Source organism: Rhinichthys klamathensis, unplaced genomic scaffold (assembly GCF_029890125.1).
Source record: "Rhinichthys klamathensis goyatoka isolate OS25496 unplaced genomic scaffold, OSU_Roscu_1.1 h1tg000452l_1, whole genome shotgun sequence".
Lineage (NCBI taxonomy): Eukaryota > Metazoa > Chordata > Actinopteri > Cypriniformes > Leuciscidae > Rhinichthys > Rhinichthys klamathensis.
In genome coordinates, this window is record NW_026606944.1 from 926,010 (window position 1) to 951,293 (window position 25,284).

General features: G+C 41.0%; 1 protein-coding gene across 2 annotated transcripts in view; it reads right to left on the reverse strand.

The window, feature by feature from the left end:
- LOC130071690 (gastrula zinc finger protein XlCGF8.2DB-like) overlaps window positions 1-25,284 on the reverse strand; it is a 152,008-nt gene that overhangs the window by 7,240 nt on the left and 119,484 nt on the right. Inside the window, exons 1-2 of one of the 2 annotated variants that reach the window (XM_056236550.1) lie at window positions 8,712-8,733; window positions 7,337-7,569 (exon numbers count right to left, since the gene is read on the reverse strand). In XM_056236550.1, coding sequence (XP_056092525.1) covers window positions 7,337-7,508 — 172 coding nt within the window. In that variant the 5' untranslated portion in view covers window positions 7,509-7,569; window positions 8,712-8,733. Of the gene's footprint in view, window positions 1-7,336; window positions 7,570-8,711; window positions 8,734-25,284 lie in introns of those variants that run through there. The other variant, XM_056236549.1, reaches the window with a different exon arrangement.

Sequence of the window (25,284 nt, forward strand, 5' to 3'; positions counted from 1 at the left end):
CGAGCCCGATTCAGACCCTGACACTGTTAACAAACAAGAGGATTGTGCAGAACGGATTTCATGCACCGACTTTGCAAGCACCTAATTTCTTTATAAATTATAGATACGATGAGATCCACCATTTAATTTTGATATTTGTCCGATTACAGTTTGTATTACCTTAGTTTTCAATCACAAAACCATGGTTAACTTTCCTAAGGAGCGTTGAACCGTCTTACAAAAGTGAGAGCTTACAAAAGCTACAGAAAAAAAGCTGTTCTCCATAAAATGTGCAGCGCACAGATAAACATTGGGGTTATTATGTTCAGAAACAGTTTAAAATAAATGTTCACCACTCCAAGTTCGTCAGCCTGCGGAAGGTCAAACAAATGAGTTTTGGAAACGGGGTGGAAAAAACAGCATCTCTTCAACATAGCAACAACACTGTCTTCTCTAGTGCAGCTCAACCAGGCCCCCACCTTTTTTTTACATTTTCTGTGGGTGGGAATTGTATAAATGAGTAACATTATGACTTCATAAAGCTTCATAAAAAAACGCGTTGTAGTCCAAAAAACTTGTTTGTTGTAGTTCGGATCACAAGTGGACAACACTAAATACAGGTATAAACGGGGTCTAAAATGTTTTGAGCTTGTCCACTTTCGACCACTTCCAAAGGTAGTCTAAAATGCATTAGAACGGATTGCTTTTGTAGTGAAAACACTCATGTGCTAAAATGCATTCCAACAATCACAAAAGACCAGCTCGTCTACTTGTGATCTGATCAACCAAAACATCTTAATACCAGGTGTAAACATACGCTGACTGTGTAAATCCTGTTGTGGATCAACATGCTGTACTGCAACTAAACCCGATGAATTCACAACATTTTATAACAATTGTTCTCATTATAATGTTACGTAATAGCCCCAGTTATTAATGTTGTGCATTGCTGTTTGAGACATTTTGACACGTTTTACTACCGTGTTAATTAACTTAGCCAAACGCATCCTATATGAGAAATCAGATTTATATACACAAAATAAACATATTACAAATTACAATTGCATAAAACAAAAGGCTGTGAATGCACAAGCGAACTGTGCTAGTTATGAAAATGTAACAAAGTGCTAAAACACGGGTGTCCAAAGAATTCACAACGTTCTTTTACAGTCGTGTTCTCATAAATTTATTTATCCTTGATGACAGATTTGCACTGCATATTGCACTTAATGCATTTTCCTTTTCAAAGTGATTTCAATCACATTTTAAGCAATTCAAATCCATCATGGCAAACAGGAAATTATCCATTATTTATCAGCTTTAATATATCGGCCTAATTTTTTTATCAGGGCAATATCGTTAACATTAAAATGAACATATATCGGCCGATACTGATATGGTAACCGATATACCTAACCCTTCTACAATTAACAGGTTAATTCCTACCAATTACAATCCAGTTACAACATGGACAGATGATCCTCTCTACCAATCTCATTGATATAAGCATAAACGTTATAATCAGCGGAAACAGCCAATTAGTCACGTGGGTTTAATGTTCGCTACGTCAAAATTTATTTGACACATGCGTTTCCATCTCCCGTTATTCTATATAACTTTAGGATTAGTCTAAAACAAGTCAAAAAACACCTCAAGCGAGCGCAATTAAGGGATGTTTCTCCCTGAAATTTGGTCATCACTCGTTTCTAAAGTGATACTTCAAATATTTACATAAAAACAGGGCTGTCAAGCTATCATGCTAAGGGTAAGTTTACACGACAACGATGTGCTTAAAACGGATACGTTTATCCTTTGAGTTTTCCACGTCATTGTCAATACGATCACCATTCACATGGATCCGCAAAAACGACTAAAAACGCTGTATTCTGCTGCCAGGCCAGTAGATGGCGATGAAACACTATAGATTGAACACGTAATACGCCCGTGCATGACATCATCGTCTTAAGAGATTTGCTCTTTTTTTTCTCGTGGAGACCGTTTTTTAAAAAGTTTGCGTTTTCAGGCCCCCAAAACACTGTTGTGTCGTGTAAATGAACCAAAACGCATAAAAAGTTTTACGTTTTTAGTTGAAAGCGGTGTCGAGTAAGCAGCCCATAAAAGGCCTACCTAATAATTATACATTGTGCGAAAAGGAATATGCTCAAACAGCAATACATGACTAGTAATAACTATGATTGGGACTGTCATATTACATAACATTCATGAGAACACTATTGTAATAAATCGTTGTGAATTCTCTGGATTAGTCACCGTGTTTCAGCGCGTTGTTCCAGGAAGGGTGTATCTGAGGCGGTGTTGGTGACGCGTTGTACAGGGCTGCCAACTCTCACGCATTGGCCGTGAGACACACGCATTTGATTGGTTTCACACGCTCACACGCCACACTCCCGATTTCTCATGCTGAAGTGTCAACCCGGTCGGTCAAATGCCTGAAAGATGAGTTTATCTATAGATCTACCTGTTGAGCCACTCGTGATCGACTAATTATACCGCAAAATAGTTAAAATCTCCCGTAATCTAGAGCGAGCGAGCGCGCATGCGAGACAGAGATTGTGCTTCAAACCGCGTAGCGCGCGCAACCTTGCGTGTGCAGAGACGCCCCCCGTTGGACAATGCCATCTCCATCCCCCCCCCCCCACCCACCCACCCTGTTGGAGAAGTCTCACGCCAAGCTAAACTCAAAAGTTGGCAGCTCTGGTTGTATTAGCGTTAAATTTTATTATTTAATAATTAAGTAATTAAAAAAAATTATCAATCCCATCGACTCATTTTACAATCCTACTACTCCTTTATTTAGATTAAAACCCCTTCTCATTCATTTGGTGAGGAACCTGGCGTTTCTATAGACACATATTGCAGTATTAAAGCTAACTAATCAATTTAATCAATTAATTGATTGTTCATTTAAACGATGATCGATCATGTGAATTTGTGTAAATTGACATCCCCAAGTCAAACTTCTCAAAACATTTCACAAATGGAGAACAAGTCATTCTGAGTAAACATGCGTAGTTTCATAAATCTATGATGCTCGGTAGGCAGCAAATACTAAAATATGAGCAAGGCTGACATTAACGCTTGGGTTTTTATAATGGGCGAGTGAAAGATAATCTGACTTTCCAGACTGGACAACAAAATAACCAGGGAATCACCAAATCGCGAGAATGATTCTGATTTTATTACATTTAGTGTAAATGGTGATTGACAGTGGATGATAATATATATTGTACGGACAGGAACAAGGTTCACTGTTGATGCTTTTGCAGATTTTAGTTTTTTTCTTTCCTCATTTGTTACAACTTCACCTCAACAAAACGCTCAGCGGTGCAGAGTAACACAACCTGTGATTGGTAACTTAAAGGGGTCATATAATGGTACATGCACTTTTTCAAGTTGATTGTACTGAAATGTGGGTTGGCAGTGCCTGTACACAACCATCATATAATGATAAAAATCCATCCAGTGTTTTTGTTTTAATCTTCTTATATGTTTTTCCCTGCCTCAAATCGAGCCGTTCGACCGTGTGACGTCACACGGTTGGACGCCCCTCCCACGATTGTTGATTGACAGCAGCATTTCAACACAGACCCGCCCTGACCTGAGCGAGCTGTCATCATAGTCCGCTATTGTTGATACGCTGGAGCAGAATGGCGTCTAAGCGATTGTGGTGTTCTGTTCTTGGGTGTAATAACGAACACAGCAGTCATTTTGATGTTCTTAAATCCGAACCGCTGAAGACAGTGGCTGAGTTTTGTTTTCGAAGGGAATATTCCCCACGAGCAACGTCAATGCGTTCATGTAAAACCCAGACAACTTCCGGCAAATTTAGATTTAGTTAGTCTGGCAAAGAGCTCATTCAAGCCCATTTCCAATCCGTCGAAATCGAGGCACCAATCAGAAACGCTGGGGCGGGCTTTACACGATGACGACAGCGCTGGGATTTTGAAGCAGATTTTGTAGTCTACATTACAAAGATGGATGCCGCCGTCGAACATCACTCGTTCGAATCAGCTATCGCGTCTGTTTTAAGTGATATGAACGTTTCCTTTTTGTTAAAAACCGAGCAAAGAACAACACTCGGAGATGTTTCTCCGCCGCTCTGCATACGTCATCTCCTTCATCGCTCTGATTGGGTTTAGGTCTATCCGTGATGTCCGTTGGTGACGCCCCTCTGGAAATGATTTGTCTATGACGCTTTGCCAGACCATAACTCAGATACAACTGAGAATGGTCTGGTTTTAACCAGACTAGCATTTAATACCAATGTATTGAAACTTCTGTATATATATCCATACTCCCTTAATAAAGGAGTCCAGACATTAGAAAAATCTACACATGCATTTTATATTTAATATGATGCGTTACGGACGTGACACAAACATCTTTAACTTTTAGGTGGCAAAATATTGTTTTAGTAATTCTGCGAATTACACTGCACAAACCAAAAGTAATACTAGCCTACCCACCGGATGAAGGGTTGGCTCTCCCCAGAACATAAAATATTCGGGGGGGTTTTCATGTTCGCATTTATGAGGAAAAAACAATGTTACGGACGTGACAGTTCTCTGGAAGCGACACTAAAAATTTCACAGAGACCTCAAACAGAAAGCTAAAAGCCTTTCTTTAAAGTGAATTTATTAATTGTTAGGGCTGGGAATTGACACAAATTTCACAATTCGATTCGATTTCGATTCACAAGCTTGCAATTCAATTCGATTCAATATGGATTATTTTGGATATCAGGTACAATCCATGGCAAATTTTCTCAAGGAAAACAATTGCTGAACTAATGCTGTAAACTATGGGAGTCAGTTGTAGCCCACTTAGGCTTCATTAGCCTACTATAATATTAAAGGTAAAAATTTACTGATTTGTATACAAACACTTAAATTACACTTATTTCTTTTTATAATAAGAAAGTTAACATTTAATATAAACATTTAAATGGTGTCTGTCATAAAAAAACTTGCCAGATTTATTCAAACATGCATTAAATATTGAAGAACATTAAAAATTATAATGAATATGTAATATGGTTCATTTATTTAGCAAAATGCTCCTCTTTAGAGTTAATTTTTCTAGCTGACTAACGAGTTTATGGTCGCATATGGTTTTTCTGAGGTAAATGTGATGTTACATGACATTGTTTACAAGCTGTTTTACTATCGTCTGAAACACTGATTGAGCGATTCCATGTGACATGATACGGATTTCGATAAGTTGTACTCTATCTTTTAACACACTTTCAGATGCTCATTCATGTTTATTTCACGCTGTAACTGGTATTATTAAGGCCGAAGAGAAGATCATGTGCGCTCCGCGCTGCTGCTTCTCTTGAGCTGAGCCAGAGCGATCTCACGCCACAGCGCCAAAACGGGATTTATGTTTTTGAATTTCTTAAGAAAATAGATGTAATTTGAAATTTTAGACTTTATTTGGTATCAATAGTAACAAAACACAAAGATTATTGCGATTTATTGGATGGGATGCGCGCTGCAATCTTCCATTCCTTCATCAGATGAAAACAGGATGACTAATCGATTCTAGAGATTTAAGAATCGATATCGGTTCGTAAAAATGAGAATCGATTAATATCGAGAAATCGATATTTTTTACCCAGCTCTATTAATTGTTTCCTAATTTTAATCAATGTGTCATCAACCAATTGCCTGGATTTAATAAATAAGAAGTAAATATAGCAGCCATTAGATAACCACAACACGGAGGCGCCGGCGCGTGAACTGGAGCTCGTCTCATAAATGAACCGAAACTATTAGGTATAGCCTAGGCCTACTTGCCTCACAGACCTGAGAAATATATCTATATTGAAATGTCTACTTTTAAACAGAACAATTCAAAACGAAAGAAAGCTCTCTGCTTTTGTAATCCGTATGAAATGTGCATTTCTCTCTGGTGCGTTCACTACTGAAGATCGCGAGTCAGCATCGCCAACTTCATCTTTGCAGCCGTCACTGACAGAAAACACTTGTTTATTAATAAACGATTAAAATGTCTCCTTGCTATATTTGACATATAATCATTACTTTTGCCGGTTCTTTGTAACAGGTTTTATGTGCTTTTATTAGCAGCACCCTACATGTTACAATACATGAACTCATCAGCACCAAAAACATGGAGATTTTTTAGTCAATAATCGCACAACCTATTTGATATTCTATAATTAAATCGTGTAGTCGACAAGACCCACACAATTTGCCTGAAGTGTTTTAAGAAGCTTTCTCAAATGACCGGCAAAACGTCCAACATGCAAATTTAGTTGGAGCACAGAAAACAACCCAAAAGCAGCAGCCTACACTGCCTAGTTTAGTTTAATAATTTGCATAGTTAAAATTGTTCTTTTGTGTTCAGTTTATAGAGGTTTTTCAAATGTTATTTAATAAAGACATATTTTTTTCCTCTCAAAATCTCTATTTTTTTCACCCCCCAAGCCCCGCCCCCGTGCTATACGAACCGAATCGTGGGTTTGGTGTATCGTTACAGCCCTAATGATATATCATAAACAGAATATGGTCTTTACTGCATGCTGCTAAACATGTCATTCATCTCCATCTAACCATTCTTTTTGTTTTTGCTCTTCTGATTTACAGCTTTCTCTTTCTGTAAATTGTATAGTTGTATGGCGTAGCCTATAGCGATATGACCTAGCACCCAAAATACTATCAAAACACTCCATTATTCGTGAAAGATGGATAAAAAAAGCGCACAGGAAACAAAAACATTGAAAAAACCCCGCCAAATCCCAAATGCCGATTCGCACGGGACTAATATTATCACAGGACTTCGGTGTTCGGCGAAATATAGTAGGTCATTTGTGGGGGAATTTTTACTTTACAAATTACAGACATGGCCGATTCGCACGGGATTAAGATCACAGACGACCTCCGCAATTATTACAAATGACTAGAGGTCACCAGATAATACTAATCCCGTGCGAATAGGGCTTAAGGATCAGAATGAAAATCAAGTTAGTTCTGGCGGGTCATGTTAGTCAAGATGGCATCAGCTGACCCTTTCACAGCTCCTCCAGTGTTATCAACAGCTATGGCGAATTACCCTCCTCCTCTCGCCCGTCAGATCTGCTGATTCCCCTTTCAATCAGACTAATTTCTCGAATTATGTTCTACATTAAAATACGGACATTAATAATATCTGCAATACATTTATGTTTGTTCTGTTCTGTTTATCGCTCCTCTCCCTGCTCTTATCTATGCTTGACTGACAGGGAGTTCTTGCCCAGAACAGAACCATACCGCCAATCCAAACTGTATGCTAATTGTCAATCGTATTCGACGATAGTGGTCCTGACAGAACCAACCTGTTTGTTCCTCTGTATCTTCTTGTTTCACTCCGAAAGCTTCTTCAATCTTCATGTCTTCACTCTCCTCTTTCATAAACACCATATTTGTTTGTGTCTCAGTATCTTCATGTGTCACTCTGAATGTTTCTTCAATCTTCATGTCTTCATTCTCCTCTTTCATAAACGCCATCTTTATAATAGTGTGACGTGGATCTCAGTCGCTTCACCAGGAGTTTTTCTGTGTGTTTGTCCTGTTGAAGATGAGAATAATGAACAGAAAGAAAAATAAATCCACACTAAATCTCTGTCTCAATCAGAGAGAGAGAGAGAGAGAGAGAGAGAGAGAGAGAGAGAGAGAGAGAGAGAGAGAGAGAGAGAGAGAGAGTTAATGGGCATAAATCTCCTGATTAGACTAAAACACTCAAAACTGGCACTACAAATTAATAAAATAATTAAATATTGGACATTCATATTTAGGTATTTGTGATATATATTTGGTATTAAATGACTTGCCACATTCAAGCGATTAAACAAAAAGATTTGTGATTTGTTTGTAAAAGTTGTTAATACACGCTTGTGTTCTCGTTGTATTTACACTGTTTTGACCAGCAAGTGACATCAGCATGTGGTGATTCGAATAAATATTAATTTTCATCCACTTCTTCTAATAGATCTAAACGTCTATTATTTCTTAATGAATGTGCATCAATTCCAAATGTCACAGTTTACTGGAAAGCTTTTCTTCCTGATATTGTCTGGAGAAAAGTTTTAGCTGATTCTGAATAGATACTTAATTATCAATAAGATAATAGAAGTTTTCATCCCAATTGTCCATCGTGTATATTCCTGTTAATACCTTCTCAAGGAAATTCAAAAAAGATATTAATTTTTGTAAACAGCACCCAGAGACTATAGTGCATTTATTTTGGCATTGCCATTACTCTAAATTATGGTGGAAAGATTTTTGTTTTTGAAAACATTGATAAGGATTTTTCTCTACTTAAGGAAAATGTTTTGTTTGGAATTGTCGATTGGAAAAAGAGCAATTACACAAAAACAAAATATGCTTACTTAATCATCTTTTTTAAACAAAATTGTATATGCATAAAATGTACAATTTTAGGTATTTTTTTTAACCACTTTTCTATGTTTTGCTTACTGAATACAACATTACTTTGGGTTGCCTTATTTGTTTTGATACAGGGAGCGAAATGAGACGCACTTCTTTTACTAATGTGTTGATGCACTTTTCTGAAATTAAAAATAACATTTATTAATGTTAATGAATCATTACAACGGTATATCAATAAGAACAATTCATTTAACATCGCTTGTAAAAAACTATAAAATAAACTGATCAGTTTCAATGATTTAAATTCTTAAAAACACAAACCTTTCTCCAGCAGAATCACAACCAGACGCAGGAGCGCGCGACTCTATGACGTCACATCGCCACGCCAAAATAAAAGTCCTGTTCTTCTTCTTCTTCTAATGGAATTTTATGGCGGTTGGCAAACCAACTTTCGGTGTATTACCGCCACCAACTGGACTGGAGTGTGAACCACTAATAACCACGTAGAAATTAACAATTTAAACAAAAGTATGAAAGAAAAAAATATATAATAATTTTAACCCAATTACTTTAAATTATCGAGTCTATTCCCTATTGCTTTAAAATATTTCATATTAGCGCTATATATTTTATCTTGTTCTGCATGTAATTTCAAAATGCTTCTTTAAATGATTCAACACCCAAGTTTCTTACTTCCTTCATATTTTATACATTTTATTAAAACATGTTCAATTGTTTCTGCCTGATCACATTAATTATATTTACCCGTTTTATGTTTTCCTATTTTGAACAAAGAATGATGTAGTCTAGTGTGCCCTATTCGAATGCGAGAAATAATTGTATCTTCTTTTCTATTCCTAAAAACTCTTCTTCCATTTCCTACTTGTTTCTGTATACTATACATATGTCTTCCCTTGTTATCACTTTTCCATACTTCTTGCCATTTGTTGTTTATTAATTCTTTAATTTTTCCTTTAACCTCTCTTTCGCTCAGAGTCACTTGAATATTTATCTGTTTTACAGCTTGCTTAGCTAGTTTATCAACCACTTCATTAGCCTCCACTCCCACAAGAACACTGTCAAGCTTACTTTACTTATTCTTAAACTTGTGAGAATATCATATATAATATCTTACCTTGCTGATTTATTTCCACTTTCGAGGCTTTTGATTGCTGAATGAGAATGAGAACATATTACTACTAATCTTGGTTTTACATCCTCCCATCATGGCCACTAATTCTGCTGCAAACACAGATTCATGGTCAGATATTCTGTTCTTAATGCTTGTTTAAACTTCAGAAGATATACAGCAGCTGCTGTTCTTCCAGAGATAGGATCCTTAGAACCATCAGTATATATAAGCAACCATGACGAATAGCACAGCAGTGTTTAGATCAATGATAATCTTTCGGGTATCTCTCTCATTCTTAATTTTCATTTGAATTTGTAAGTCAATTATTGGCATTGTAAATATCCACAGTGGTATAATAAATAATATAACAGTTGGACTAACGTCACCGTCTGCAATACCAGCTTCTTGTGCTTCTGTGTCCCAAGCTTTTATTGTTTTTGTTCCCATGTTCCCAAAAGCCCTATTCACACGTTGCTGTCTATAATAAAGCAAGTGTCAGGTATGAATCAATAGACCTTGTTTGTTCAACTACCATCATAGTCCCTGATCCTAAAAGAGTTCAGAATCATCAGCAAAACAACTGTACATTTCAGACAGGTGTTGACTTTCTAGGCAAAACGTAGAAGTCTTTATTCCATATACATGGTACACACACACACACACACACACACACACACACACACACACACACACACACACACACACTCCTCTTACAGTGAAGCAAACACTTTTTATTCTTCATCTTAAGGGGATTCTCCATCTACATTAGGGGACAAAAGCGAAGTGAACGCTGCGAGCGAGTGACAGTGCGCGAGAGAGACGTCGGTGAGTGCCTTGGCTAACTGTATAGGAGACATTACAGGGATCATAGAGCCAGCTTGGCAGGGAGACTTGAGGACAGCAGAGCTATGTTATTATTAGTAGAAAACATATCTGAGAAAGCGCAAGACTCACAATGTCCATGAAGTCATTCTGCCCATCGAAGAGGATTGATGTCAAATGTATGGATGAGCAATAGATTCTGCTAGGCCAAGGAGGGAGTTTCTCACTCTGCTTATTCAACTCACATTTATTTGTATAGCGCTTTTCACAATACACATCATTTCAAAGCAGCTTTATCTTTTTAGCTGTAATGTTTTCAGAGGTAACTTTCTAAGTTATGTATTTCAGAAATGAACATGCTCAAAATCACAGTTAGCTAACAATGTATTAAATTAAACAATGTAATAATTTGAGGCAGAAACAATAAGCTCATTGAAAGGATATCGTCGCTGTCGGGCGGAAACCTCGTATGTCCAAATTTGGTCAATTTAATATTTTTTCACAAATCGATGCTATTGGTCAGTCTCCACGTGGGTCTGTTATTTTTACAAATTATTAACCAATCGAAAGTGTTGAAAATAGCTTGTGAGCAAACCTCTTAACTCCATTGGACACTTCAACTGTCTGAGAAACCTCGTAACTCCACCCCTTCTTCACTTGGCGCCGCCGCGCTGGAGCTTCGCGGCATTTTTTCTCCTCAAGATTGGAAGTCGCAATCCTCGTTGAGCAACACGTCCTCTGAGGTAAATGTCCTTATTCATGATTTAGTTATATAAATTATATAATAATAACAGTTTATATATTATATATAACAGTTTTATCTCGATCGAAGTAATGGTAGTGCTAGTTTAGTGTAATGTATCATTTCTGAGGATGCTAGATTTTTCTTTCTGCTATGTCTTGCATTGGACGGTAAGTTAGCTAAGTTAACTTATCATGTTGATTGAAATCTTCCATGGTTTTGTTTCTGACGAGGACATTTTATTTAAACCGCAAAAATTGCCTGTCGTTGACTTAGTTAGCCGCTATGTAACGTTATTGGTTTTGTCATCATGTTAGGTGAGATAGGTAGCTAACGTGATTTTCGTGGGGCTTAAATAAAAACCTCTCGACCCCCGCTAACGCTAGTTCTGGCACTTATCTGAGGAACAACATAATAATTTAATGTACTATGTCAGTATTGTAGCTTACAATGTCAAGGCATTCCGTCATGTTCAACAAGTAGCTACCTTTTACGTCATGTTCATCACTTTAAGCAAGCTAGCTGGCTTCTTGCCTTGTTATCATACGTAAACATGTCGTATAACTTAGTGAAACGATCATTTGACCTTTATTTATTTTATTTTTTGCAGCAACCATGTCTGTGTCCTTAAAGGAACTCTGTCAGATGGTCAATGTGCCATATGATCAGGCAAGGGCCCTATTAGACAGTGAGAGCTCTGATGGAGAGAGTGTAACGTTAGAGAGAGAGGAAGCAACAGTGGTGGAGGATACAGTGGTGGAGGATACAGTGGTGCATGCTGGTAGAGTGAATTTCTGAGAGATAATCATGATTTCACATGCCAAAATGAATGAGTTTTAATGCAGATGTATTTCACAACAATAGAAATAATAAAAAAATCACACTATTTGTATGATGTGTTTGAAAAGATTTCTCTGGTGGTCTGGAGGAAGAGGAGGCCTCACTGCTGGCTCCAGAGCAGGTGCAGTTTGACACGGGTAAGTTTGATGCTTTTCTACATTTTCTCATTAAATTGGATAAGGTCCTTCAACTATAGCCCTCACTGTTGACAGTTTATAAAGATGTAACTCATTCATGCACGTTTGGTTTGTGTGTGTATTTTGAAGTTTTCCATGGTGGAGGCGATGAGGACTCGGATGCAGAGCATTCATGCTCAGATGCTGAGGAAGACGCACCTCCAAGGAAAAGACTGAGAGCTGAGAACACCTGGAAGAAAGTCATCAACAAGAAAAGAAGAATGGTTGGAAAGTCATACATTGGAAAACAGAAGCAGAAGGAAACAATGAGGGAGCCACGGGCTATGGGGCCTAGATGTTCATCAGCAGCATGTGCCAGGTCAGGTAAACATCACTGCAGTGCAATCGGCGAGCCTGAGAGGAATACGATTTTCAATGACTTTTGGCAACATGTGACCTGGGAGGAGAAGAGAGTGTATGTGCGTGGTCTAATTGATGTGGTCCCCGTGCAAAGGAGAAGGGGGGCTGAAAATTCCCGAAGATCAAATTCGCTGTTGTTTTTTTTACGGGTCAGCGGGCAGAGAAGACGCGTCTGCAAAAGTATGTTTTTGTCTACCCTAGGAATAGGCGAGTGGTCTGCTCTTAACTGGGCAAAGGAGGGACACACGCAAGCAGAGACAGAGGGACAAACACACAGCAATGCACGTCGTTCAGTGGCAGGCCATGAATTCATTTGCAGTTTTTTGCACGACCTCCCAAAGGTGCCCTCACACTATTGCAGATCCACAACATCCAAACAGTATCTGGAACCTGTGTTTCAATCGATGGCTGATCTGTATGCAGTGTATTGTCGTGCTGCTGCAGAGAAGAATGTAACACCTTTGTCAAGGCAAGTGTTCACAAATGAGTTCAAGCGTCTCAACCTAGGCCTTTACCACCCAAAAAAGGACCAGTGCAACATCTGTTGTGCTTTCAAGACCGGCAACTTACCTGATGACGAGTGGCAGCACCATCTCCTTCAAAAAGAAGAGGCCCGCGCCGAAAAGTTGTCCGACAAAAGCAAGGCCAGCAACAACACTATGGTCTTATGTATGGACTTACAAGCCCTCCTTTTGTGCCCAAAGCTAAAAGCCTCTGCCTTGTATTACAAAACAAAGCTTGCTGTTCACAATTTTACCATGTACAACATGCTGACACACAGTGCCACATGTTATGTCTGGCATGAAGGCGAGGGATCCCTGTCTGCCAGTGAGTTTGTTTCATGCATTGTCGACTACCTCTCTGCACACACTGAGCCTGACACATTTATTCTGTGGAGTGACGGCTGCGGGTATCAGAACCGGAATGCAGTTCTAAGCAATGCACTTCTTCTGTTCTCCATGAAGAATAACAAAGTCGTCATTCAGAAGTACCTTGAGAAAGGGCATACTCAGATGGAATGCGACTCCGTTCACAGCGTCATCGAGAGGCGTCTGAGGGACCAGGATGTTTATCTCCCAGCAGAGTATGTTAACCTGATGAAGAGGGCCCGTGTAAAGCCTCATCCATATGAAGTCAAGTACATCGACCACACCTTCTTCCAGGACTTCACCAAGCTGAGGCTCTGCAAGTCTCTGCGCCCTGGAGGAAGACCTGGTGACCCAACTGTCCATGATATCAGAGCCATCAGGTAATTACCAATGCAAATCTTATGTCTTACCAATATACTCATGACATTATGATGTTGCATATTGTTTTATGAAATCTTACAGTGATTATGTTGTTGTGTTATATTTTGTGCTATTAGGTACAACAACAATGGAACGATGGACTTCAAAATCAACCACTCTGATGACTGGCATTCACATCCAAGTCACCAACTCCGAAACTCCACCTCAGACAGCCACACAGTCACCCCACTCTATTCAGACCGCCTGAAGATCAAAGAGCTGAAATTCAAACACCTCCAAGACCTGAAGGAAGTCATCCCAAAGGACTTTCACAGCTTTTACGACAATTTACTTCACTAGCTTAATATAGGATGCAGTATTAAAGGAGAACTCCTGCACAAAATGAACCTGGGGTGTAATAACACATTGGTACCGAGTCGACCGTTCTCTGGGATTTGTTTTCATGATAATCGAATGTAAAGAGTTCTATCTCTAAAAACGGTTTAGATTATAATGCTAGTATATGTTGGCATATAATAAGTAAAAAGAAATTGCTAGTTAATACCACTAACAATGCTCAAAATAGCCCCACACTAACACGGTAGCATAATGAGGGTCCAAACCGAAGCACTGAGAACTTTGTAAGTGTACAGACAGTATAAAGTATACAGACTTTATAAAGACAGTACCATCGCGGAGCCATCTTTGGGAAACAGCCTCGACCAGTCGAACCACTAACGCCATGCTAAGTGAGCTGAACTTTGAGATTCCAAGTCACAGTTCAGCTTGTAGCACGGCGTTCGTGGTTCGACTGGTCGAGACTGTTTTCCAAAGATGACTCCGGGATGGTACTGTCTTTATAAAGTATATTATTATTAAACTGTCTGTACACTTAAAAAGTTCTCAGTGCTTCGGTTTGTATGTAGGGACCCTCATTAAGCTACCGTGTTAGTGTGGGGCTATTTTGAGCATTGTTAGTGGTATTAACTAGCGATTTCTTTTTACTTATTAAATTATTTTACTCTTTACACTCGATTATCATGAAAACAAATCCCAGAGAACAGTCGACTCGGTACCAATGTGTTATTGGTGTGTTAATGAACCCCAGGTTCATTTTGCGCCGGAGTTCTCCTTTAAAGGAGAACTCCGGCGCAAAATGAACCTTTGGTCTAATTACACATTGTTACCTAGTGAACCGTTATCTGAGATTTGTTTTCATGATTATCGAATGTAAATAGTTTTATCTCTAAAAACAGTTTAGCCTATAAAGCTAGTATAACGCTAGTATATTGGGCATAGATCAATGACAAATAAAAATCGCTTGTTAATACCACTAACAAGGCTGAAAATAGACCCACACTAACACGGTAGCATAATGAGGGTCCCTACCTTCAAACCGAAGCATTGAGAACTTTGTCAGTGTCCAGACAGTTTAATAAGAAGATATTTTAAACATACAGTCAACTTCGCGTATACAGGCAGAATCCATCTTTGAAATACAGCCTTTACCAGTCGATCTACGAACGCCGATCCAAGCCTGCTGTTCGCGCTCACCTTATCACAACTTATAGCTCGTTCACATCTCACCAGCGCACTTGGATCGGCGTTCGTAGATCGACTGGTAAAGGCTGTATTTCAAAGATGGCTCCTGCCTGTATACGCGAAGTTGACTGTATGTTTAAAGTATCTCCTTATTAAACTGTCTGGACACTGACAAAGTTCTCAATGCTTCGGTTTGAAGGTAGGGACCCTCATTATGCTACCGTGTTAGTGTGGGGCTATTTTCAGCCTTGTTAGTGGTATTAACAAGCGATTTTTATTTGTCATTACACTATGCCCAATATACTAGCGTTATACTAGCTTTATAGGCTAAACTGTTTTTAGAGATAAAACTATTTACATTCGATAATCATGAAAACAAATCTCAGATAACGGTTGACTAGGTAACAATGTGTAATTAGACCAAAGGTTCATTTTGCGCCGGAGTTCTCCTTTAATACTGGTATGGCAGTAAAATATGATGGCAATGTAACAACACACACAGAGCCTCACAGATACATGCACACAGACAAGGGCTAACCATACTCACAAACACAAATACACAAGCCTTAACTGTGATTTTATTATATTATAAATATTATTTTATATTAATATTATATTTTTTTTTATTGTTAAACTATGATATTAGTTATTGATGTATTTTAAATGTCTACTTATTACTAGGCTTATTATAAATGTGCATTGAAGTTTTAAAATGTATATAATATAATACTTGAATTGAATGTTTTGGATACCACCATTAAATTATTGTTTTTATTATTATTTTACTGACTCAAAGTTCCCTCTCTTGGCACTGTGCATGTAAAATACCCCAATTAGTGTTTTTATGGGAGAAAAAAACGGCTGTCTACTGGCGTCGAGTAAGCCTATCTTTGGATAACTCTGTCTGTTTTTTAGGTAATAACGAGTGAAAATAGTTAGGTTAGATACATTTGAGTAGGCCTGTTTTGTTAAAGATCGAAAGCTGTAATCGAAAGCAGAAGGAAGCCCGTGAGCCACAAAGGTAAGTTTGCGTGCAGATTAGGCTAATTTCCGCCTATTAGACAGCCTAGTCAGCTCGTTTTTTTTGTTGTTGTATTGCATCACTTATAGCTCATAAACTTTTAAAATAGAGTTTAGGAAGATATATGTAACCACAACCATAAGCTTTGATTAGCTCTTAAAGCCTTGTCTCGTCAAAAGGCTCAACGCGACCGCGGACTTTAATGAACAATGCTGGCAGCAGCGAAGTCTGCGTCCGTTCCATTCTTATCAATGACAGCGTAAACTCGTATCTCCCTGCTCCCAAGTCATAAACCTCGTATCTCCGATTAAACATGATTTTGGGGAAATGTTGTGTTAATGTTGGTACACAACAGTATATAATTGCAATATAATGTATAATACCAACTTTAACGATACAATGTTTAATAACTAAAAAAATATGCAGTTTTTTTTATTTCCTGAAAAATAATGGTTTTGGAGATACGAGGTTTCCGCCCGACAGCGACGATATATAGAAAAAAATTAAAAACTAAAATAAAAGTCTTGGGGCTTGTTTCAGAAAGGAGGTTAAATGAAAACGGTACTCGGTTACTAACGTAACCTCGGTTCTCTCTAGAAGAGGGAACGAGTATTGCGTAAGTTTAGCTTACGCTACGGGAAAGATTCATCTTCTCGAGATATTGAAGCCAAAAATTATCCTTAATTTTGTATATGTTGTCAACGCAGTGCAGCAGCTAGCAGACCTAGAGTGGGCATTCTAGCGTGCTCATAGGCCGCTCTGCGGGAACTGCACAGCCTACCAGTGAGCCCGACGTGACGTCACGTCCAATCGCCTCGTCCTAGCCCGCCAGAATGGGCGTGGCTTAGTGTATATAAGCGGGGCTCGGAGGCTGATTCTCTGGTTTTCATCGACTGAAGCGAAATAGCGCTTGTGGCGTTTAGCACGGCAGGTTACGCAATACTCGTTCCCTCTTCTAGAGAGAACCAAGGTTACGTTAGTAACCGAGTATCGTTCTCTTACGAGAGGTTCTCTCGTATTGAGTAAGTTTAGCTTACACTATGGGAACCCATTGTCCACGCCGTGCGCGCCCGCATCCACCTCTGTGAACCCAGAAAGTGGGAAAAACACGCATGTACATAAGCGCAAGCATGAGCGCGAGTACCATGAAGCGTATAAGCGCGTGTAAACAAGCACTGACAGGCAATACAGAGCGGCCACGTGTGGCTGGTGTATAGGCATATATAGCACATAACCTGAAACAGTGCAGCTCAACCAGAAGAGCTGAATTCATTTGAGGGTAGTCTGCGCATGATAATATCTGGACAGGGCTAACCTCTCACTTAAACAGACAGCAGTTTCGCCTGCAGGGCGGGAACTACTAGGTTATAAAACCTAACAAAGGTGGACGGAGAGGACCAGCCCGCCACCACACATGTCATGAATGGAAATTCCACTTGACCATGCCCACGATGAGGCCACGCCTCTAGTGGAATGAGCCCTGATGCCCATGGGGCACTGCAGACCTTTTGCCGTGTAAGCGGCTGCGATTGCGTCTATTATCCACCTAGACAGGCTCTGTTTCGAGGCGGCGAAACCTTTAGTGCGGCCACCAAACGAAACAAACAGCTGCTCAGAGCGCCTGAATGGGGCGGAGTGCGTAATGTAAAATCTCTGAGCTCTGACTGGGCAGAGGAGATTAACATCACTTTCACTATCGGATGCTGGCAGAGCCGATAGAGAAATGACCTGTGCTCTGAATGGGGTGCCAACCACTTTGGGAACATAACCATGTCTAGGTTTGAGGATGACTTTTGAGTCATTCGGGCCAAACGGGGAGTTCATCCTTCTGGCTCCTCTGAGGAAGCGGATGACAAGCTCGTTTCTGCCTATTGACTGGCCGTGCATTGATTCAGAAAATGCTGCGACAGCCGCCACATAGACATTGAGCGTGGAGGGGGATCTGCCCCTATCCAGCAGCTCTTGAAGGAAACTGAGCAGCCGCGGGACCCCACGCGTTCGCGGATCCAGGTTTTTGTTAGTGCACCACTTAGAGAACACTGACCATTTGGACGCATAGAGCCTTTTGGTTAGAAGGTGCTCTAGACTGCGAGATCGTGTTCATTACTGCGTCTGGCAGGGCAATGGATACCTGTTGATCACCCACACGTGCAGCGACCAGCGCTCTGGATGGGGATGCCAGATCGAGCCGCGCACTTGAGAGAGGAGGTCTACTCTCAGAGGGACTGGCCATGGGGCTGTCTGTGACAGCCACATTAGCTCTGGAAACCAAGTCTGGTTCTCCCATCGCGGGGCTATGAGGAGCACTGAATGGCGCATTTCTCTGATTCTCTTGATCACCTGTGGTAACAGAGATACCGGAGGGAATGCATATAGTGGCCGGCTGGGCCATGTTCGGACCACCGCGTCCCTGTCCTTTGAAAAGAACATCGGGCAGTGAGCGTTGTCTTGTGACGCAAAAAGGTCGACTTCCGCTTTGCCGAAAAGGCGCCATAATAACTGGACTGTTTGGGAGTGCAGGGACCATTCTCCCGGGGGACCGTTGTCCCTGGACAGTCTGTCTGGGCCGTCGTTCAGGTGACCCGGCACATGTGCAGCTCTCAGTGAGTGCAGATGGTGCTGAGACCAAACGAGGAGGCGTTGCGCCAGATTGCAGAGGTTCCTGGATCTGACGCCGTCCTGGCGATTTAAATAGGATACCACAGACATGTTGTCCGAGCGGACTAAACATGGTGGTCCTGTATGAGCGGGAGGAAGCGTTTCAGCGCGTTCTCGACCGCTATCATTTCCAGACAGTTTATATGAAGGAGTTTCTTCCGGTTTGACCACAGGCCAAAAAACTGGTGTGCCTTCGAGGGTAGCGCCCCAACCCGAGTTGGACGCATCCGTCGAGATGACCTTCCGGAATGCAACAGTCCCCATAATTACTCCCCGCTGGTACCAGTCGGTCACTAATCAGGGCTGCAGAGCTGTCAAGCAGCTCTGAGTCACTCTGATATTCACATAACCCGACGTCCAAGCTCGGTGTGACACACGCGCCCGCCAGCCAGCGTTGCAGCGACTAACACAGTATTTCCTAATTTGCCGGTAAAAAGACGTCTCGTGCTCTTTTAGATGCTTAGTTTTTGCAATAATAAAAAGGATACGTCGCCGGATAGAGCAGCTTGCTTCGGAAGGCTGAAGGTGGCGAAGACGGCCGGCTTCCTCAGTCACAGTCCTGGCTTGCTTGTCGCTGTTTCGACGGCGGCGAGGCTTCTCAAGATCCACCGATGCGAGCAGCTTCGCTGAAGAGATGAAAATCAGAGAATCAGCCTCCGAGCCCCGCTTATATACACTAAGCCACGCCCATTCTGGCGGGCTAGGACGCGGCGATTGGACGTAACGTCACGTCGGACTCACTGGTAGGCTGTGCAGTTCCCGCAGAGCAGCCTATGAGCGCGCTAGAATGCCCGCTCTAGGTCTGCTAGCTGCTGCACTGCGTTGACAACATATACAAAATTAAGGATAATTTTTGGCTTTAATATCTCGAGAAGATGAATCTTTCCCGTAGGGTAAGCTAAACTTACGCAATACGAGAGAACCTCTCATAAGAGAACTCTCTGAGTATGTTAACCCTGAAATGAGGGAAACTCTGGGTTTTCCGTTTCAGAATGGGAGGTATGTCAAAGAAAGATAGTCGTGGTGCACGAGCTTAACTCAGACTTAACCTACTCAGAGTTTTTTGGACTAACTCAATTCAGCTGTTCTGAAACAAAAAACTCAAGAGTTTCCCATCTCAGGGCAAATCAACTCAGAGTCTAAGTTTTATCATTTTCCCCCGTTTAAATAGACAAAATGGTAACGGTCTGATAGACACAATCTAAATTTTGTAGTCGATCTAATTGTATTTTTAAGATTGTGTCGAACACATCACTAAGATCAAGTAAAACTAGTATTGAGATACAGCCTTGGTCAGAAGCTAGAAGTCCTTTGTAATTTAAAAGGCACTATTTTTGAGGTATAGTGTCTTAATACGGCCCTTTTTGAAGGTTGTAGCAACTACGAGAATGAACCAAACACCATTGAAGCTTTCATACATAATCACTGTAGCGACTGACCGAATCCTGATTGTTTTCCTTTCACTACTGAACAAATATGAACACATATATGTTTAATTCACAAAACCTTGAATCATGTGATATGGTGCCCCAATGTCTGCCAGCAGGTCATTGATTAACTTCGTTTATGACGCATTGCGCAATCAAGAAACAGGTCCCCATTGTTCTCGGACCCTTACCCTGCTTGTAATTTGCGGTCAGTCACGAAGAAAAAGACTGCTCCATTCAGGGTCTCTAGCTAACTTTTTCCCCCCTCATCAATTATTATGTCTCCGTAAGGCTGATAAGTGGATGTACATACAAAACTTCCCTTTGTCTTGAAGAAAACTATTTGCGAACTAAACCCTCACGTGGTACACACCACGAATGCGACAGATGTTGACCATAAGGATACCCCCACACACACACACACACACACACACATAAGGACTTTCCTCCAATTCTCCAACATCCATAAACTCATCCCAGAACAATTCTCGATGGACTTATATTCAAACATCATGCAACTGCACAGTTCTATCTTATTCTATGTTATATGTGTGTGTCTAATATGCTTAGATGCCATAATTCATAATTGTTATAAATATTATAGGTGTGAATGAAAGTGTGTCGTGCTTCATGTCAGCAGGATTGTATGTTTTTAATTCAAAAGATGACTCGATTGAAATCTGTGTAAAATGTTTTGTATTTTTATAATAGTAATAAGGTCTAAATTGTGGCCTCTTGTTCTCTCTGCTAGTCCTGGAGAGCAAGGAGATCACAGATAACCCATGATTTGCGGGGCCACCTCCTAAAATTAAACCAGTGTCTAATTGGCCAGTGTCCAACCCATCCTGGAGGTGGGATGAACATTTTGAGTTTAAAATCTTAGACCCGAACACAGAATCGCTCTCTTGTGCTCTCTTGTACGCTAGTGACTCTCTGGTGACGCTCTTCTCTCTCTCATGTGACGCTCTGGTGGATCTCTGGTGCTCTTCTCTTCGGGCTGCTTCTTCCTCCATCATGTGACACGCTCATGACTCTCTCTCGCCCACTCTCTTGCCCTGGCTCTCTCCTTCGGAAAAGGTCTCGGCAGAACAACAAGCCGGGTGGAGCCGACGATGGTTATGGTAACCATGTAGACGCAGAGACAAATGACCCAAATTAAGATCAGAAGAACGGGATCAACAGTTCATTTCAAACCATCTACTCGTCACATTTTCCTTTCTTTTCCTCAGTTTTCTTTTCTTTTCGGTTAAAAGTCTCGGATACTAAGTTAAGTTTTGCTGCAAAGTTTCGTTTTAAAACGTTCCGACTGCAACGCGCTTCCAACTTCAAAGACTTTCATCCATCCGCCAACACACCACGTGAACGGCTGCCCAAGATCAATCAGGCACGAGGAAGACCGCTAGCCAAACAACGGACCCGGGGAACACCTTCACACGACAAAAAGGAGAATCCCCAAAGCAACGCAAAGGACAAGCAAGTAGCCTCCTGACTCTAGCTGAACTGGTGTTTAATATAAAATTGAATAACCTGCCTAAGAAACGATCGAAGGGTTAAATCGATGATTGATGGTTCGTTCAGGTCATGTCTTTTAAGTGCATATAGAAACTTGGGATCTCACCATCTGACTCCTAAAACCCATTCTTCCTCACTCTCTTTCTTTCTTCAGCTTGTATGAATGCGTGTGCGTGTGTTTGTATTAGATATTAGTTTTATGTGTTAGTCATAGGCTTATAATCAATAAAGTATTGTTTGTATTTGAAAATAGAAGCATTACTTGTGTTATGTGCTTACGAATTTATTGTCTTGAACTGCGATCTAAGCCACTTATGCTTTTACCCTTGATTTATTTCTTAATTTAGCTGTTAGTTGGGGGGGCCAAATAAGAACGTTCTGGGAACGTTCTCTATAGGTTCTTTTTTATATCCTACAGAGAAGGATTCCTGCAGGTTATTTTTGGGTTTTATTTTATAACCTAAACAGAACCTTCCCAGAATGTTCCCTTTTATAACCATGCAAACCAATTAAAACGTTGCAGGTGATACCACAGGGTATCTGCACACTTTTTAAAGTCAAATTTAAGGCTTTTTAAGACCTTTTTAAGACCTGAAGAAATCAAAATTAATACCTTACATTAGGGGTGCGCAATATTGACAAAAATATGTCTCAATATTTTCAAAGTTTTGTTGATGATAATTAGATGATATTTTACTGATTGTGTTTGTGTACTGGTACCATGGCTGGTTTAGGCCTGTTGTTGACAGCTGACTCACGAAGATATTCATATTTTTCATATTCTATGCAGTGGTCAGTTCACAGCAGTAAAGAAATTAACATTTTTTATTAAAGGGCAATATTTGCAACCTTAAATTGAGTTCCAGGGGCATTTTCACCCATATATGAACTTTTTTTTTTTTTTACTTAGAGGTATGCATCACCTTTTATGTCAAATTCTAACATTCAAATTAAATTATATTAGAATAATAACACAATACCACTGTTACCAGTTAAATTAAATCATTAAATCAAAATCCATCTTTGCAGTGCAGAACTGGCATTAATATATTTATACTCCATTTACAATTGCATAAATAAAGCTATGATATATTCAATTCTTTCAATTCTTAATTCAATATTTAAATATGAACTGATTTCTAATTGTAACATTTTAATTACACGGTACTTTAAATGTGAAACTAAAACCGCCAGTAGGTGGCGGCAAGTCACTGTCTCAGGGAGTCATTCATTCAACCGATTTGTTCAAACGGCTGATTCATTCAGGAACTGCAAGTGATTGTTCATTGAGTCGTTAAAATGATTCGTTCAAAACGCGGATTTCAGTCAAGAAATCTACTCGGTTACTATCGTAACCTCAGTTTCCCTGAGATAGGGAACGAGTATTGCGTAGCTATACGCAGTGGGGAAACTCCCTTTCCTCGATTTACTGAAGCCTATATGTAAAACGCATTTGCAGCTGCACAGCCAGCCCCCTGAGCGTCTGACCCGCTCATAGGCTGTGCTGCAGCAACTGCACATCCAATGGCGCGGGCGAATCTGACGCACGACCAATAAGCTAGCCCAACGTCAGAGCCCGTCGAGGGGGCGTGCCCCGCCTATATAGACCCCCGAATTCGCCATTATAGCAGGTTTATACGACCGAAGCGACAACTTCACCAGTTACCATAGTGCGGCCGGCTACGCAATACTCGTTCCCTATCTCAGGGAACTGAGGTTACGATAGTAACCGAGTAGTTCCCTTTCGAACGGTCACTTCGTATTGCGTAGCTATACGCAGTGGGGACACCATGCAAAACGCCGCACCCTGAGTAACTGGTTGTCCTGCCACTCAGGACCCCTGAGCTAACAGAACAAGCCAGAACCCAATAACATATGCATATACATGTATATATAACAGACCAGACACAGTCGGGTCTGACTAATATACATAATAAAGTCAGTCACCACTAACAGAATATACTAACAAAACCAGACCCCGTCGGGATTATTAGTATAACTTTATTACCGGCCGAAGCGAGTTTATATAATATGTATGTGATTATGCACAGTAATCTTTGTAGACAAGACCAGCCACTGTCAGGTCTCAATCATACCGAAAGCACCTTCGCCTGCAGGGAAGGTACCTCCATATTATAGAACTTCATAAATGTGGAAGGCGAGGACCAGCCGGCCGCATCACAAATATCTTGAATGGGAAAACCAGAAGACCAAGCCCACGACGAGGCCATACCTCTGGTCGAATGGGCCTTGACACCTATGGGGCAAACCTGACCCACTGCGGTGTAAGCCAAAGAGATGGCATCCACTATCCATCTAGACAGTCTTTGCTTAGTGACTGGATCACCCTTAGATCGGCCCCCAAAGCAGACAAACAGCTGTTCTGATTGTCTAAAAGACGTAGAACGCTCCAAATAGATTCTCAACGCCCTGACAGGGCAGAGAAGATTAACCTCCCCATCCTCAGCAGAAGGGGGAAGGGCTAATAGCGTAATAACTTGTGCTCTAAACGGCGTTGAGAGCACCTTGGGCACATAACCATGCCTGGGTTTGAGAATGACTCTGGAGTCATCCAACCCAAACTCCAAACATGCAGGACTCACTGAGAGGGCCTGCAGATCTCCCACTCGCTTGATAGATGCCAATGCCAACAGGAGAGCAGTCTTTAGCGAAAGTGGTTTTAGATCAACCGACTGGAGCGGCTCAAAAGGTGGTCCCCTCAGGGCCCTAAGGACCGTGGAGAGGTCCCAAGGCGGCACCGAAGGGGGCCTGGAGGGGTTAATCCTCCTAGCACCCTTCAGAAACTTTACCACCAGGTCATTCCTTCCCAGTGATTGGCCAGCCACCAGAGCATGGTGCGCTGCGATGGCTGCCACATACACTTTGAGCGTGGACGGGGTGCGGCCCACGTCCAGTAGCTCCTGCAGGAAGGCGAGCACCACTGAAACCTCACATGACTCTGGGTCAATACGATTTCTCGAGCACCAGCTGGAAAAACCCGACCACTTTAAAGCATAAAGGCGCCGAGTAGACGGGGCCCTTGCTTCAGAGATAGTGCTTAAGACCCTGTCAGGCAGGTCCCCGGATACCCGTTTAGGGGCCACACATGGAGGGCCCATAAATCGGGTCGGGGATGCCACATCGTTCCTGTTGTGGCAAAAATTCATCTCAAACAAACATCACTGCGTAAGAGACACTCATAGTCAAATTATATAAAATAGAAGTGTTTATTCTTGCAAGAATAGGAGCAGTCTAATACACAGTTGTTACCCTGTGCAGAAGAGTGACACACCCCCAGACAGACTGAACTAGCTTTTATCTTAGTTTCAAGGCCTTCTTCCCCCCAGAGCCTTCCTCCCAGTAGTTTTCCATAGACGTCACTAGTTGGCCCAATAAGCCCCCCTGCACTAAGTGGCCTTCTGACATCTAGGTC